This window comes from Lissotriton vulgaris, chromosome 1_1 (genome assembly GCF_964263255.1).
Source record: "Lissotriton vulgaris chromosome 1_1, aLisVul1.2, whole genome shotgun sequence".
Taxonomy (NCBI): Eukaryota; Metazoa; Chordata; class Amphibia; order Caudata; family Salamandridae; genus Lissotriton; species Lissotriton vulgaris.
The window spans coordinates 446,771,398-446,786,940 of NC_141685.1; the positions used below are offsets into that span (position 1 = coordinate 446,771,398).

Below are 15,543 nucleotides of genomic sequence, written 5' to 3' on the forward strand. Positions count from 1 at the left end.
GGGGGAGGTGAAAACAAAATACATAGTCAAGAAAACACTTCATGGGGATGAAGGAACATCAATAACAACATCTCTAGGTGGTGTACAAATCCCGCCACTATGTTCATTCCACTGGCTCCAGATTAAGGCCCATTTCCTTTCCTTTGACGTCCTCTCGCAACATACACTGTTTTTTCACGAAACATGCACCAGTCCATGTCTCTTTCCCACTCTCCAAGGGTAGGCGGCGTGTCTGAGGCCCATTTCTGGGCAATATTTCTTTTGGCTATCATGTTGCCCAATGTGCAGTCGTAAAATTAGTGGGTTCCCATATGTTAAGGAGACATCTACGTGCCTCCGGTTGCAGGGATATCCCCGTGACCTCATGTATAATGGTGTGGACCTCCTTCCAATATTGGGCAACCTCTCGACACTCCCAGATAATGTGGAAGAATGTACCTAAGAGGCCACATTTACGTCTACACAATCCCTCCAATGTCAACCCCATCTGAACCAGCCCGGGGCCTGTGATATAAACCCTATGCAGGATCTTCAATTGATGAGTCGTAACCGGGCAGGAATAGCGACCACCTTCGGGAAAGAGACAGCTGCCTGCCAGTCTTCGTCATCTAATTCTATTCCATCTCCTATCCATTTCTCTCTCAAATCACCTAGCAGCTCCGCTCTATTGTTAATTAATTTTTTGTAAATCAGGGAAATCGTTTTGTCGGGGAGGTGACTATCTAATATTCTATCCTCTAGGGGAGATGCCTCCGGCAACTCCACATCCACAGCAAGGGCCGCCTGTAACGAGTGACGGACCTGTGCATATCTAAAATATTCGGAATTGGATAGCTTAAATTCTGTCTGCATTTCTTCAAAGGATTTAATCTGCCCCTTACTCCATACATCTTTAATAGTCGAAATTCCTATCATCTCCCATTTATCGAAGCCTTTTGTCTTCCACAGGTTACCTAGTCTTTCGGAGTCAAAAAGGAGAGTAGCCAGCGTCAGTTTATCCTTCCATCCCAACGAACTTGTTGCATCATGCCAGATTTTCACTGCATGTTTGGTGGGACCCGTCAAATTCAGCCTTGCTGGCCTCGAGTACAGCGTTCTATTGTAACTGCCCCCCGGAAGAAGCCATCTATCCATCGCATACCCAGGATCCGTAACGGACCCATATGTTGCGTGGTTAATGGCAGCGATTTGGGAACACCAATAGTACCTTTTGATATCCGGCATAGCAATAACATTGTCGTACCATGGAAGTGTCAGCTTTGCCAACGCAATACGGGATCTTCCTTCCCACAAAAGACTACGCTGTAAACCTTCTATTTCACGAAAATAGCTGGCAGGCACGACATCTAGGGTATTTTGGAGCGAGCTTTTAAAGAGAAAATTGATTGAATAAAACTTAATATTTCAAATTTTGTTCTGGATCTGAAGGAATCTTGTTATAAGGCCTAAACTATAGTGGCATGCATTACGTGTGAGTTTACAACTAATATAAACCAGACAAACAAAAAGTGGTGACAGTGGTGCGTTTTATTGGAAAAAACAATATTTTCTCCCACATTATAACTTTGTCAGTACCTTTTACACTGAGCTTCGACAATAAATGAAGACATTTTTAAAAGTACCTTTAAAATAAACATTGCCACAAATTGTAGGCGTACCGAATATAAATAAACATTTTAACTAAGTAAATAACTGTTTAAATTGGGCATGACATAAATAATAGTAAAATAAATTTACCGTACCGTGGAGTCAAAAAGTTATTTAAAAAAAATAAGCAATTTACAGCATATCAAATGGATCTGAACCATGATTATCAAACAACAATTAATAGTCCACAGTTTGACCTTTCAGGATTACTTTGGCAACTTAACACTTCAAGAAAGGTGCATGAAATGTGTCTGTTGAGTCCAGGAACAAAGTCCAATGCTTAACTTGATCCCCATGACTGACAATACAGAAGTCCTCTTAAAAAAATCTAAAAGTGCATTTTTTCATATATCAATTTTACGAAGGCTCATTCTGCTAAAAGAATCCCTGAAATAAAATAGAAACAAATATCAGTTACTCGGGGGATACATTTTCATAAGAAAACTTTTCAAATACATAAACCAAGATGGTGTGTAGAATAATGTACCAAAAAAATGAATGTAACAAAGTTATTTTAAATCATTAAGGCACCAATACAACATACACAGCAAAGTGATTCAGGCCACTTGCTTTATAAAGGCTAGCTTTACAATATATTAAATGTGAATATATTTATTGGATACAATATCAACATTGCAATGGGGATTTTCCTGTTGCAGCTTCAATAAGTGGACTGATACTGAGGAAAGGGCTGACAAATGACCTTTAAGAGTGACCAGATCAAAGCCACGGTAGACCAGGAACAAGGCAAATAAAACCTCAGACACCTTAGCTAAATGAAGGTAGACCTGTCCGTTGTCACGCCTAGGCCACAAACTTAGCACCACAGTCATAATAGATTGACATGGTGGGCAAGAAGCCAAAATCACATTCACCTTATCTACTGGCAGATCAAAGCCATACAGCAGGTTCTGCTCACAATCCATGTGTGTAGGCGTAGATTGTGGGGTGTTTGGACGCAGCTCCTGCTTAGTTGCAGGAACAGCAAATCCCGTGACGGGCCTCTCGAAGCAGAGGGCATAAGCTCTGTTCCAGCAGACTGGAATCCCACACTTCCTGAGTCCAATTTAGGGTTATCAGGATGAGTTGTGCTTGGTCCCTCCTGAAGTTCTTCAGAACTCGGGGAATCAAAAGGCAGACGGGGAGGACACATACAGGAAACCAGAGTCCCATTTAAGGCATCTAGGGGAATATTTACAAGACCTTATCACCACAAGAACGTCACTTTTTACGACGTTCCTGTGGCAATAGGGGCATCACTTTATTTACAAGGCAGCGTTAAGCCACTTAATGTGGATTAATGCTGCCTTGTAAATTAGGCCCGCTTTCACACTAGGCTTAGCGTGAAAGGGGTGGGCAATAAGTCTTGCTGTGGGCGTAGCACCGCATCGCCCAATGATTATGACACGGACCCCTATTTACAAGGGATGCATAAATAGGAGGCAGTATCAGAATTAAGACCAGGGAAAACCTGGTCTTACCCTGGCACAACGGGGAGAAATGTTTCCTTTCTACTTGTTTTTGCTGTTTTCATGTGTGCTGCGTTGTGCAGCACACATGAAAACAGCAAAAGCCCAATGATTATGTACTGGAATGTCCCCCTTCCTGCACATAAACAATACTTTTTGTTTAAATGCTGTTATGCAACTTCTATGTGAGCTGCATTAAACAGCACACATAGAATTTACAAAATGCCATTTAAAGATTGTTAATGTGCAGGAAGGTGGTACCATCCTGCACATAAACAATCTTCTCCTGCAGGTAAACACCCTTGCACTATGGTGCAAGGGGGCCTGCGTTGGCACTAGGCTGCTAAGTGTAGCTCCAGCGCAGGGGGAGACGCAGGGCTGCACCATATTCTTGTAAATATGGTGCTGTCCTTTATTTCTGAAGTAGCGGAGTGAGGCGTTAAGCCAGGAAGGCTAACCCTTCATTCCAGCACTTCCCTTTTAAATATGCCCCAAAGTGTCTCCCGGAGAGCCTTTAAGGGGAAAGTCTAAGAAATGCTCTGTGGCAGCAAAAAAGAACTACATAAAGCACACTACACTTCACACACACACCCTCTGGGTACAAATGCCACTCGTGTTCAGGTAGAGGAGGACACCTGCTGAGTTTGTCCTCCTTGATGCTGAGAGAACCAGTCAGGCGATTACCTGCTAGGGATACCTGGGAAGGGTCAGCCACCTCCACACTCACAGACCTCAAGGCGCAGCACTATACCCTACAACGTCATGCTTGTTGTAATATCACATGGCAGTTGTGTTGTCCTTCAGAAGCTGAACTGACGTGCCCTTCAGGGATGACAAAAAGGCCCGAGGGATAAATGGGGAATGGCTCCAGAAAGCTGATGTGCTGCAGCTTCTCCACTTGAGCCACAAGCCTCTGATCTCCACTTCATCCAGGTGACCTTCCCCCATCCCAGAGTCGACCTGCAAATCGCCACTGATGTGCCATGGACTAAGATTGGCATCCATCATCGACCACTGTAGGTACTGAGCTGCCTTGTCTGAAGCAAAGCTGTCTTTCTGAGAAGCACCCTCAATGTTGGGCACACTGAAGCTGGAGGTTCCACTGCAGAGCTCGCATGTGCCACTGGATATGAGGCAGGATGCAGGAGACTAGCAGACCAAAAAGCATCGGAATAATCGGAGCCGGAACACAGACATGAGAGTGAAACATCGAGATCATAGCCTGAATGTCCTGAAGTTGCTGTGAGGGCAAAAGGTTTGCAAGTCACTGTGTTAAGGGTGGATTCTATAACTGAAGATAAGATTACGGCTATTTGATGTAAGACTCCAGTGCAGCCAATTACGACATAGTCGTATGGAGGTGGTCTGTCACGATGAGGCCTTTCAAAGCCAGTCTTGGAAATATAGGAATATATGTATCCCCCAACCTGCGAAGATGGGCCGTGACTACTACCATTATCTTCATCAACACCTGGGTTGGCAGAGGTGAGGCCAAAGGACAGAATGGATAATTGAAAGCGTTTCAACTCCACAAAAAACTGGAGGAAATGCCTGTGTGTCCAAGACTGGCAGAACCTGGGCCAAAGTCAGGATCTGAACTTGTCTTTCCAGGGAAGTTGTTCAAAAACTGGAGGTTTCAGTTCGGTCTTTAACCACCGTCCTTCTTCTTGAGCACCAAGATGTAGTGGGAGCAGCAAGGTACCATTTCCATACTACCTCATGCACCTTTGGCTAGAAGAGTTTTAACTTCCTGGCAAGGTTAGTGGCATGGTTCGCTGATGTGACTGGAAGAAGGTATGAGTTACTTGCGTGCCAGCTAGGTAGAGAAATAAAATCCTGCCCCATACTGGCCACAGATGACAGCAGGAGGGGGACCTAAGTGGGTTGGCTGCGGCAAGTGAATAGCAGGTATGCTGCCATCTATTGGTGGCCTTCCCCCCAACAACCACCTCTCCCTTTGGAGCCACGACAAATGGGTTCAGGCTGCTGGATAGGCAAAGATAGCTGTCTCTGTCAGTTGGGGAGGCTGAGAGCACCCACAAATTTCCAGAATTGTTGATGGAATTGGTGGTTGGGAGAGACTAATCCTAAGGAACGTACCTTCGCCCAGCTACCTTTAAACTGCTCCAACGCAGAGTCCCCTTTCCATCCAAAGCGTCTGAGGGCATAATCCTCAGACGTGCCTTGAGTTCCCTAAAGAAAAACTTGTGGTGACTTACCACAGCCCTGGTGCCCTTACCACGACTGACATAATCTATGATGTCCAAGTAAGATCATAAGCGTTACTTTTTTTAAACACAAACTTTATTTCAAATGTATAAATATGTGACATATTTGCCCCACAATGCCCATACATCATGACATTGTATACCATACAAGTAATCATTATAGTTGAGGCTCGGTAAGTAAGACAAGAACAGGTCTTGGCTGAGAAAAAAATGAATACGATTAATGTATTCAATACCGTCCCCCCTACTAACTAGACAGTGTCACCTATTGATAAACCTGTACATGGCGATCAGTATACAAGGGAGTGTTTAAAAGTCCCTGCAAGAATCCTGTGGAAGGAGCAAAATGTCTTAGTCTGTCTGTTATGGTGATGGTGGGACCAACAGTCACTTGAAAAAGTGTGATCTGTCTTTTGTCACCAACAGTGAAAAGGGGGAAGGAAGTGGGGGGTTATAACATGAACAAGATATCCGCACAGTGCACTGGAAGGTCACTTCTGCTCACCATCCCTAACATCTATCCTCTCTCTAACACTCCCAACCTCTTCACCAGCTCCACTTCCCCATCCCGATCCTCACCCGTCTCCAACAACCTATTCGCCGGTTCATCGCCTGTACCCCTCCCCAACTCCGCGCCGAACACCACGCTCGACATGATCATGTCCTCCCTCCTCCAATTGAAAGAAGAACTACACTCCATCAAAGAGTTGCTCATCACACACTCCAGACACCCTTCTACCACCACCACCTCTACACCTAATAACACTCTCCCCGCGCCTCCTACACGCCTTACCACACAACACGCCCCACACCGGACTTCTATCCCCTCTCGCAACTCCAACAATCACAATACCAATCACAATCGCATTACCACCAATCACAATACTCCCTTTACACCTAACAACACTTCCTCCTCACCGCCTACTCGCCCTATCACACAACTCCCCCCACACTGGACCTCTATCCCCTCTCGCAATACCACCAACCGCCCTAGACGCACTGCCAATACGTTAACAGACCATGAGACACACGTCCTTCTCCAATCTTACGTCCCGGCTCCCCAAAATCGCTTAGCCACCAACCACCTGCCCATCCCAACGATCATCTCTAACCCCCTCAGGCACCAAAAGGATAACAGAGGCGCCGTCCCTAACAACCTCACTAATGTGCCCATCACTACAGAACCTGCCTCCACCCTCTGCGCCCCTAGCCTCAAATGCATACTTCTCAACTGCAGATCGGCCCAAAAACATTCAGCGGGGGTCGCCGAGCTCATCATGTCTCAGGAACCAGATCTGGCCATTCTGACTGAAACATGGTTGTCAGATACCTCTACACCTATCTTGGATATACTAGTCCCCCCCAACTACTGTATAATTAGACTTGACAGGCCCATAAAGACAGGCGGTGGAATTGCCTGTATCTACAGAAGCAATCTCTCTGTTACTAAAGCGTCCGCCCCTTCTCTTACTTCCTGTGAATACCTCTGCCTTGATGTCATAAGCGAAAGCAAACCGGTCTGCTCACTTCACATCATATACCACCCACCTGGAGACAAGCTCTCCTTCTGCCAACAACTCATGGACACAATAACAACCAATTCAGGACGACAAAATACCCAAGTTTTCCTTGGCGACTACAATCTCCATTGGAACGACAGCAGTGACACAGTGGTTAATAGCCTCAAAAGATTCCTCAACGCCCTTGATTTCACCCAAATATGCAATAGCCCGACTCATGTGAAAGGTGCTATCCTCGACCTTATCATCGCCAAAGAGAACGCTATTCAACTGGAGTCAATTCAACCTTGTGACTGGTCAGATCATCATATTGTCTCCTTCCTTATCAATGAAAAAATTAAATTTAACCCACTGCAACCCTCTAAGCCCAAAGTCTGGAAAAGGGACATGAAAAAACTCAACCCAAACTCATTACCACCTAACAGCTGCAATCTACTACTTCCCCCGTCCGGCGCTACGGACGTCCAACTCCTGACTGACCACAATCTAAATGCTATGTCCACAACAATCAATGATGCTGCACCCATGCAACTGAAAAGAGTCTCGTCCAAGATCTCCAACCCTTGGTATGACGGGAGCCTCAATGAGGATAGACGGGCCATGCGAATGGCAGAGCGCACTTGGAGGTCAGACCCCTCTACACTGCACCTAGAAAGCCTGAAGAAGCAGAGAAATGCCTACTTCAGGAAAATAAAACGCTCAAAAAGAGACTTCTTCAGCCTCCAGCTCGCCCAAGCGAAAAACCGCCCAAGGAAATTGTTTGAGTTAATCAGAACACAATCCAAAGAACAACCCCAGACAATCAGCACCATGGGCATTACACCTTCCTGTGAAGAATTCTCTGCTTTCTTTAACCAAAAAAGCGACAACATAAGAAGCGATCTCAATGACGCAATCCTTTACTCCAACCCCCAACTCACAGCAGCGCCTGTACCAAAGAACAACGCTACATGGTCATCCTTTAGCACCTACTCCGAAGAAGAAATTGGCAGACTGCTCAGCACTCTGAAACCATCCAATCACCTCACTGACCCTCTTCCTGCTAACGCTGTAAAAGACTTTACCCCTTTGCTCCTCCCACTCTGGACTAAAATCATCAATAGCTCTCTTCAACAAGGATCCATCCCTGATGCCCTTAAAGTCGGACAAGTCACACCTCTATTAAAAAAACCAACAGCAGACCCCACTGATCTAAACAACTACCGCCCTATTACAAATATTCCCACCCTCGCCAAACTGTTGGAAAAATGCGTACAGCTACAACTGACTAAACACATAGACAAGTTTGATCTCCTCAACGCTCATCAATCAGGCTTCCGTGCAGGGCACAGTACCGAAACAGCCATGACGCACATAGTGGACGACGCCCTCCAAATCCTAGACCAAAACGATACCTGCCTCCTCATCCTTCTGGATCTCTCCTCAGCATTCGACACAGTTAAACATGAGAATTTACTCGAACTGTTAAACACAAGAATGGGCATCTCAGGGACTGTTCTCAAGTGGTTCACCTCCTTTCTACACAACCGCTCACAAAGATTCAAAAGCAACAACCTGATGTCCTCTCCGGTACCTGTATCACTAGGTGTCCCACAAGGATCCTCCCTCTCCCCTACTCTGTTCAACCTAGAACCTAGTTATGGAACCTCTCACTACTTTGCTACAGACATCCAATGTTCACTTCCACATGTATGCCGACGACACCCAACTCTATCTCAAAATACAATCCCCCAAGGACATCATGCTTCTGAACACCACGATCAGAAACACCCAGTCCTGGCTTGCAGAGAATCACCTCAAACTCAATGCCCTGAAGACTGAGTTCCTCCTGATCTCTCCTCCCGCAAAAATCTCCACGGCTCAAACATGGCTTAAGCAGTTAACAGCTTTAAATGTACAACCTACCGTCGTAGACTCAGCAAAATCCTTAAGCATAACACTTGATGCCAATCTCAACATGCAGCAGCACATCAGCAAGGCAACCAAAGGAGCGAACTTCCAAATCAATACCTTGAGGAAACTTTAAGCCTTCCTTCCAGCCAAAGACTTCCAAACTGCAGTACAATCTATAGTCATCCCGCACATAGAATACGGAAGCACCGCCCTCTGCGGGCTCCCACTAACAACTACGGCACCCCTTAGAGCGTCCCTTAACGCTGCAGCGAGACTCATCACTGGCTCAAAAAAACACTCGCATATTTCCCCTGACTTTAAATCCCTGAACTGGCTGCCTTTTGAAGCCAGAATACATCTGAAAATCGCCTGCATGACTCACAGGGCTGTACACCATAACTCGCCCAGCTACCTCACTCAAAAGCTGACAATCTCGGGTGGCTCTAGAACTACTAGAAGCACAAACAATCTTCTGCTGAAACCTCGAAGATTCAGAAAGGAAAAAACCTATAAACGCTCCTTTTCAGGTATGGCGCCCAGGATCTGGAACTCACTTCCTCCTGAAACCAGGCTCATCTCCTCCAACAAACTGTTTAAGAAAGAAGTAAAAGCGATCCTCATGGCTAAATACACATGATCTATTAACCTCTATCTCTCATGAATCCGCTCCATAATACCGGCCTGACCCCTTGGTCTACTAGTACTATTTGTATTATGACTTACTTGAGTGTATATGTTCCCTCTTTGTACTACTTGTACCACTGGTATTATGACTTATTTGATTGTAAATGTTCCCTCTTTGTATTTTGATGTACTATTGACGCACCTGTCTGACTTGCACACTGTACCTACACCACCTCAACCATCCCTACTTTTGTACTACTGATGCACCTGTGTGACTTTACATCCTGCACGCACCTACCTCAACTATGCCCACCTTTATGTTATCTCCAAAAACACTTGCAGCACGTTTAAATAAGTATATGCATACTTTTGTACTTTTATATTATTGGCGCAACGGTTTGACTATGTACCGTGTACTGACACTACCTCACCTATGATCTACCTCCGGTTGTTCTTTGACCTACCTATGTAATTATGCATATTGTACCTAACTACCTCAACTGCTACATGCTATTACTGTAAAGCGCTCTGATATCTGCAAAGATCTTGTTCGCGCTATATAAAACTTTCAAATAAAATAAATAAATAAATTCTCCATCTGGTGCCGCATCCTGCGCCTTGAAGCCCTCTAGAAGGGTATCCCATTCAAGCGAGATGGGTTTCTAGTGTAGACCTCTATACTTCTCTTGTAATAAAGCCCGGCTTTCCGCTAGCCCCCATTGTGCTGCCTCCTCTCGCCATTGACCCACCCTGGGAACCATCAGAGATTTACAGTGTGTAGTTATTAGCCTCTTTGCCAGTAGAAGGGTTAAATCAGTAAAGTATAGTATCACTTTGGAGCTCCTCATCTGAGGGTGTAATCCTAAAATACAGTGCTCTGGTGTCAAAACTGGTCAGGCTTGTCAAAGCTGCCAAAATTCCCACTTAGTAGGCAGACAAGGAGGCACATGTTCATGACATATGCATGAGGTCAGCCTCTCAAGCATGACAACGAAGGCATGCTGAAGAGCCCATGGGGAACATTTGGTTAATTCTATGTGGTGTCAAGTATGCTTTATGTAATCTGGAGGATTGGATACATTTAAATCTCGAATTACTTGAGAGTTTCTGGGTATATTTCAAGACATTGTTCCATTCCCTGTCTGATAACTACCGGCATAGGTTTGTCTTCCATTTGATTTTTTAAGGAAAGGAGTGGTGTCATGAGATGTGCCGTGAGCCCACAACAGAGCCAGCGTACCAAGTTCCTGCCATGTCCCTTAGTATGTAATGCCTGAAGCAGTTCAAGAGTTGCGGGTTCCCTCCCATTGCCTGCCCAGTGCTGTTGAACATAACGGATAATACGGTTGTGTGTTAGAAACAGTGTTTCTGGCAATCCATGTGCATGTACACAATCGTTATGGGACATCAGTGTGCTGTCCTCAAACAAGGAACCCACTGTCATTACCCTTTCCCAACAGCCCAGCCTGCATGCTGTCAATGTGCCTGAGGATGTGGAGAGACCTCACAGTGGTATATTCCATGCATATTGCACTGTGGAAGTAGTATATCTCCTAGCTATCCTCAAATATGTTAGGGCTATGCGCATAAATAGGGAACCCGTCTGGGGCCATGGCTGCACCCGTGCACACCAATTGATGGAGCTGACCCTGGCCGATCTAGTCTGCCATATAACCTACTTCCTTCAGATTAGGCCTGTCCAAGCAAGAGGACAGCCACTGTAGCTGTAAGGCCAAGCAATAAGCTTTAAAGTCTGGGATTCCCTGCCACCCCTGCTCCGTCAGTAGTTGAAGCTTAGCTAGGCCTACCCAACGGCGCCGGCTAACCCAGGCAAGCGCGACCAGCTTTATATTCAACAATCGGAACACCCATGCCGACACCAGGGTTGGCAAGTTCACAAATTGGTACAGCAGGCGTGGCAGCATAACCATCTCTACCAGGACCAGAAGTTCTGCCACTAACAAGGTCAGTGTGATCCAAAAACCAACCTGGGACCTTAATGAGTCAATTGTATGAATTAATTTGCCCTCCAAGAGTTCCTGTGCTTCACAATAGATATGGATGCCCAGGAAGCAAAACGTTTGTGGTGCCATCTGTATATGTATAGTCCCCAACAGCAGTGCAGTCTCCATATAGGTGGCAGCAAAGGAGAATGCACATGATTTATCTGTGTTTACTTGGAGACCGGAAAGCTCCTTAAGCGTAGCTCGTAACTGCTACCCCCATCTAGTGTCATATGAAGGTTATTTAGATACAGGACCATGTCGTCAGCACATAATGATATGGAATGTAGAGTACAGCCTATAGGCATCCCCCACTTCCCAGCCTCCTGATGCTATGGGTTCAATGGTCAATACAAACAGGAGCAGCAAAAGGGGACAGTCCTGTGGAGTCCCTTGCGAGTCCTGGTAGAAGTCCTGTTCTGGCCACTATATAAAACAGTTTCACCCACTAAATATAGGTGGGGTATTCTGTATCATGCAGCTATCATAAGTTACATCCTAGGGTGTCATGGGCCTGACGGATATCCAGGGATAGGCAGCCAGCAAACGGGTACTACCCCCGAACAGCATCCATTATGTGAAACAAACAATGGATATTTAGAGAAGTACTGTGCAGAGGAACTTAATCGCAGTGGTCCATGTGTATTAACCTCAGGAGCAGCGGAAGCAACCTGCGTGCAAGGATTTTACTAAGATTTTATATTCAGTGTTTAATGACAGAGATCTGTTTGAAGTTAGCTCCGCGGGCGATTTTCCAGGTTTTAGCAGTAAGGTCAGCAACGTCTCCTTGGTAGTGAGGGGAAGGGAGTTCTCCTTCAGGTAAGCATTGTATACTTTTTGTAGCTCAGGTACCATTCTCGTCATATATGTGCATTAGAATTCTACTGGAATCCCGTCTGACCCCCGGAGTTTTATTTCGGTTGAGCTCTTTATTAGCCCCTCATATCTCACCTGCTGAGGCACTTAGCGCTCCCGATCATCCGCAGGCACCCTGGGTAATGTCACCTGGTGGAAACAAGAAATTACATCCACCGGGTCAGGGGACATTGGAGCAGTGTATAAAGATACCGAAAGGGGATATTGATTCCTAGTTGTGTCTCAACTGGTCCTTGAGTCAAAGTGTTTACTGATAGAATAGGTGTTGGTGAGGAATCTGCCTGGATCAAACAAGCCAAAAGTGCACCAGATTTATCAGCATCGGTATGTGTTCTCTGTATGTATGCCCTGTGATCAATGACATGGAGATGTTCAAGAAGTTCAGCGTGAGTAATTCTGGCCTCATGCATTGCAGCCTATCTGTGGTTCGTCATTCTTGACTGCTGCCTGCTCCAACGGGTCCAACTTGCTCTCTAGTTGTGAGAGCTCCTGAACGTCTTCTCTTCTAGCACCTACCATAGTAGTAATAGATGTTCCTTTGACCACCACTTTGAAAGCCTCCCACTCCACTAGAGGAGAGGAGGCCGTACCCATATTTGTGGAGGAATAGGTATCAATGGTGGTGGCAAGTGTCTCTCTCTGAACGCCACATTCTCTAATAGTGTTGGTTACAGACACCAGGTGGGAACTAGGGCTGGCACTCAGCCCCACGAGAATGTAATTTCTTGTGGATTGGGATCTGATATTGTCTTTCCCAGATAAGTGGCATGTGTAATGCTAGATTGAAGATGTAAAGAGCAGATTAATTGATCTAGGCGGGTGTGGTGTGTACAGGGATGAGAATAAATTGAGTATTCCTTCATTCCTAAATTGGGGCTGCGCCATACTTCTGAAAGTCTCCAACCCTCCACCCATTGTCTTAACGCCCTAGCCTGTTGCACCAGGCAAAGGGGGATGTGAGCAATCTAAGGTTGTATCAAGAAGTGCGTGAAAATCTCCACCCAACACCCACAGATAATGTCCAATCCACCAATACTGATGGCCAATGGGTGAGGAATACATCCTGTTCCGTGTTGGGTGTATGTATTCATCCCCACATAATCACCTTTCAGCAGCATGTAGGTACCCTGTGTATCAATTCTAGTATCTGAAACTGCAAAGGGGACGCCAGCACAGAGTCTTATCACAGCCCCACCTCGCAAAAGTAGAATCGGATGTATGAAATAATTGCCCTCCTCTTTTTTGTAGTTTGCAAGCCTCAGGGGCATTAAGAGGAGTCTCTTGCTAAAATGTAATATGTGCACAGTGCCTATGCAATTGAGCTAACACTCTATGCCTCTTGTACATATTCCAAGAAACGTTAACTTCGTATGCATCTTGTCAGGATAGCAAACCACGATGAGACGGGATAATTGCTAGGTCTGAGCGGAGCTCACTCAGAGAGAGTCCGATGTGGCCGCCATCTTGTCCACGCCCCCCCAGATCATAAGATATACTTAGCGGCATTGTTGCCATAAAGCACAGTCTATGTAAAGGTATTCTGAAACTTTTCTAGTGGAAAGGGGACTGAATCTTGTTCACCATGTCACAGCAGGCATGCAATATCCCAGAAGACACACAGCATTCAGGGATTCATTAGCCAAACTGGCAGACGTGAATATTTTATTCCTAAGAGCATCAATGCCTATTGATTCCCTGTCTGGGGGAGCAGTATGAAAGGTTTTGGGTTTACCTTATTGGCAGATGGCTGTGCGACTAGGCTCTAAGAAGATGGACATTGTGTCAAGGAGACCGGCCTAAGACATCTAGGGTCACAGGAGAAGCTGAGAAAGGCTTGGCCCAAGTCGCAATGCAAGCTTTAGTCAGAGCCTCATTAAAAGACAGCAAAGGTTCAGAAGTGGAAAGACTCCCTAGTAAAACTCCATTGAGCAAATTTGCTTTAATCTCCGCAGTAGGCATGTGCAACTCCAAGACTGCCAGAGCCCTGCGAACCAACACTGTGAGAGAGGTGCTCTCCTTGGAAGGGGGCTTCAGGAGTGAGTATCCATTTCAGGTGAAGTATCTAGACGACTAGCATTTGGATGGTCAAGCTATAGCCTAGTATCAAACTGGGAGAGCAAATTTCGTTATCATTGTGCAGATCATGTTCGAGATGCTGAATGGCAACACAGATAGAGCCGAAAATTGCATCCAGCTGTTTGTAATAGTGGTGTTGAGGGAGAGGCACCGAAGGAGTGTCCTCCTAAGCCATGGGTAGTACCTTAGTGATCTCATAACAGGCCAAGATCTAGATGAACTTGATTCCTGATTGGAAATTCGGATCAGATCTGAAACCAGCACCCCTGGAGCCATAGCTGGTACCAAACTGGCTGGACATGGTGCCGCCTGCGATAAAAGTGTTGAGGTGCTGCCTTCCGCTGGTGGTGGGCAGGCAAAATGCAAGTGGTATCAGTCAGTGCTGGTGGAAAATCTCACCAGCAGAAGCCCGACTGGAGGCCCGGCACAATTGAAAATCCTTCATCTCTGGGGAAGACATTTCCATAGTACACAATTTCATTTTGGGGGACACATTTGTTAAGTGCGGAACTGACTTTAGTAGGCACGGATCGCACCTATATATTGATTGATGTTGTAACTTCTGGAGGCAGCATGAAGCTGTCACAGAGTGCCAGGGTGGCAACTTCGAGTGACCGGGAACTATTGTAGAAAAAAGTCCAGATTCAAAAGGTGAGGAATGTGTGGTTAGAATTATTTATCAAAAAATATGTCTTTTATGAAGATGTTTATAGATTATGGACCAGGGTCGATTGTCTCTAATAGTTGATAGGAGTATGGGCCCAAGCCCTTTCCCAGGAATTTTACTTAATATAGTAAGTGTTCACTGATATCACAACTTGATGCTACATTAAAGCAATTTGTGATGTCATGCCCGAGTATTTTTAATACATTTACTTCAAGAAAGGATCACTTCAATTCCTGGTTCTTGTTTAACTGCTCCACCAATCTTAGGACAAATGAACAAGTTACTTACCTTTGGTAATACTCTTTCTGGTGGATACTCTAACTACAGATTACTCACCTTGTGATTACCCCCAAGTGCTAGACTGGATCTGGAGATTTTTCTCAGCTACTGTCTCACGTGCTGGTAGGGGACGGCGTGTAGCACCGAGTCGGATACGTCCTGCCGTGGAAGTGACGTTGGGATCACAATATTTCCAGTATTTGCCTGAAGGGGCCATTACATAGAACGTGGAGGTGGGTGGGTGAGGTATCTGTGGTTTGA

The 15,543-nt window shown here is 45.6% G+C and overlaps 1 protein-coding gene across 11 annotated transcripts in view; it reads right to left on the reverse strand.

The window, feature by feature from the left end:
* Nucleotides 1–1,509: 1,509 nt before the first annotated feature.
* Nucleotides 1,510–15,543, reverse strand: part of DOCK7 (dedicator of cytokinesis 7) — an 864,306-nt gene continuing 850,272 nt past the window's right edge. For 10 of the 11 annotated variants that reach the window (XM_086953476.1, XM_086953469.1, XM_086953439.1 and 7 more), the window contains one exon: nt 1,510–2,034. In XM_086953476.1, the coding sequence (XP_086809602.1) occupies nt 1,992–2,034 (43 nt within the window). In that variant the 3' untranslated portion in view covers nt 1,510–1,991. The remainder of the gene's footprint in view (nt 2,035–15,543) is intronic. The other variant, XM_086953499.1, reaches the window with a different exon arrangement.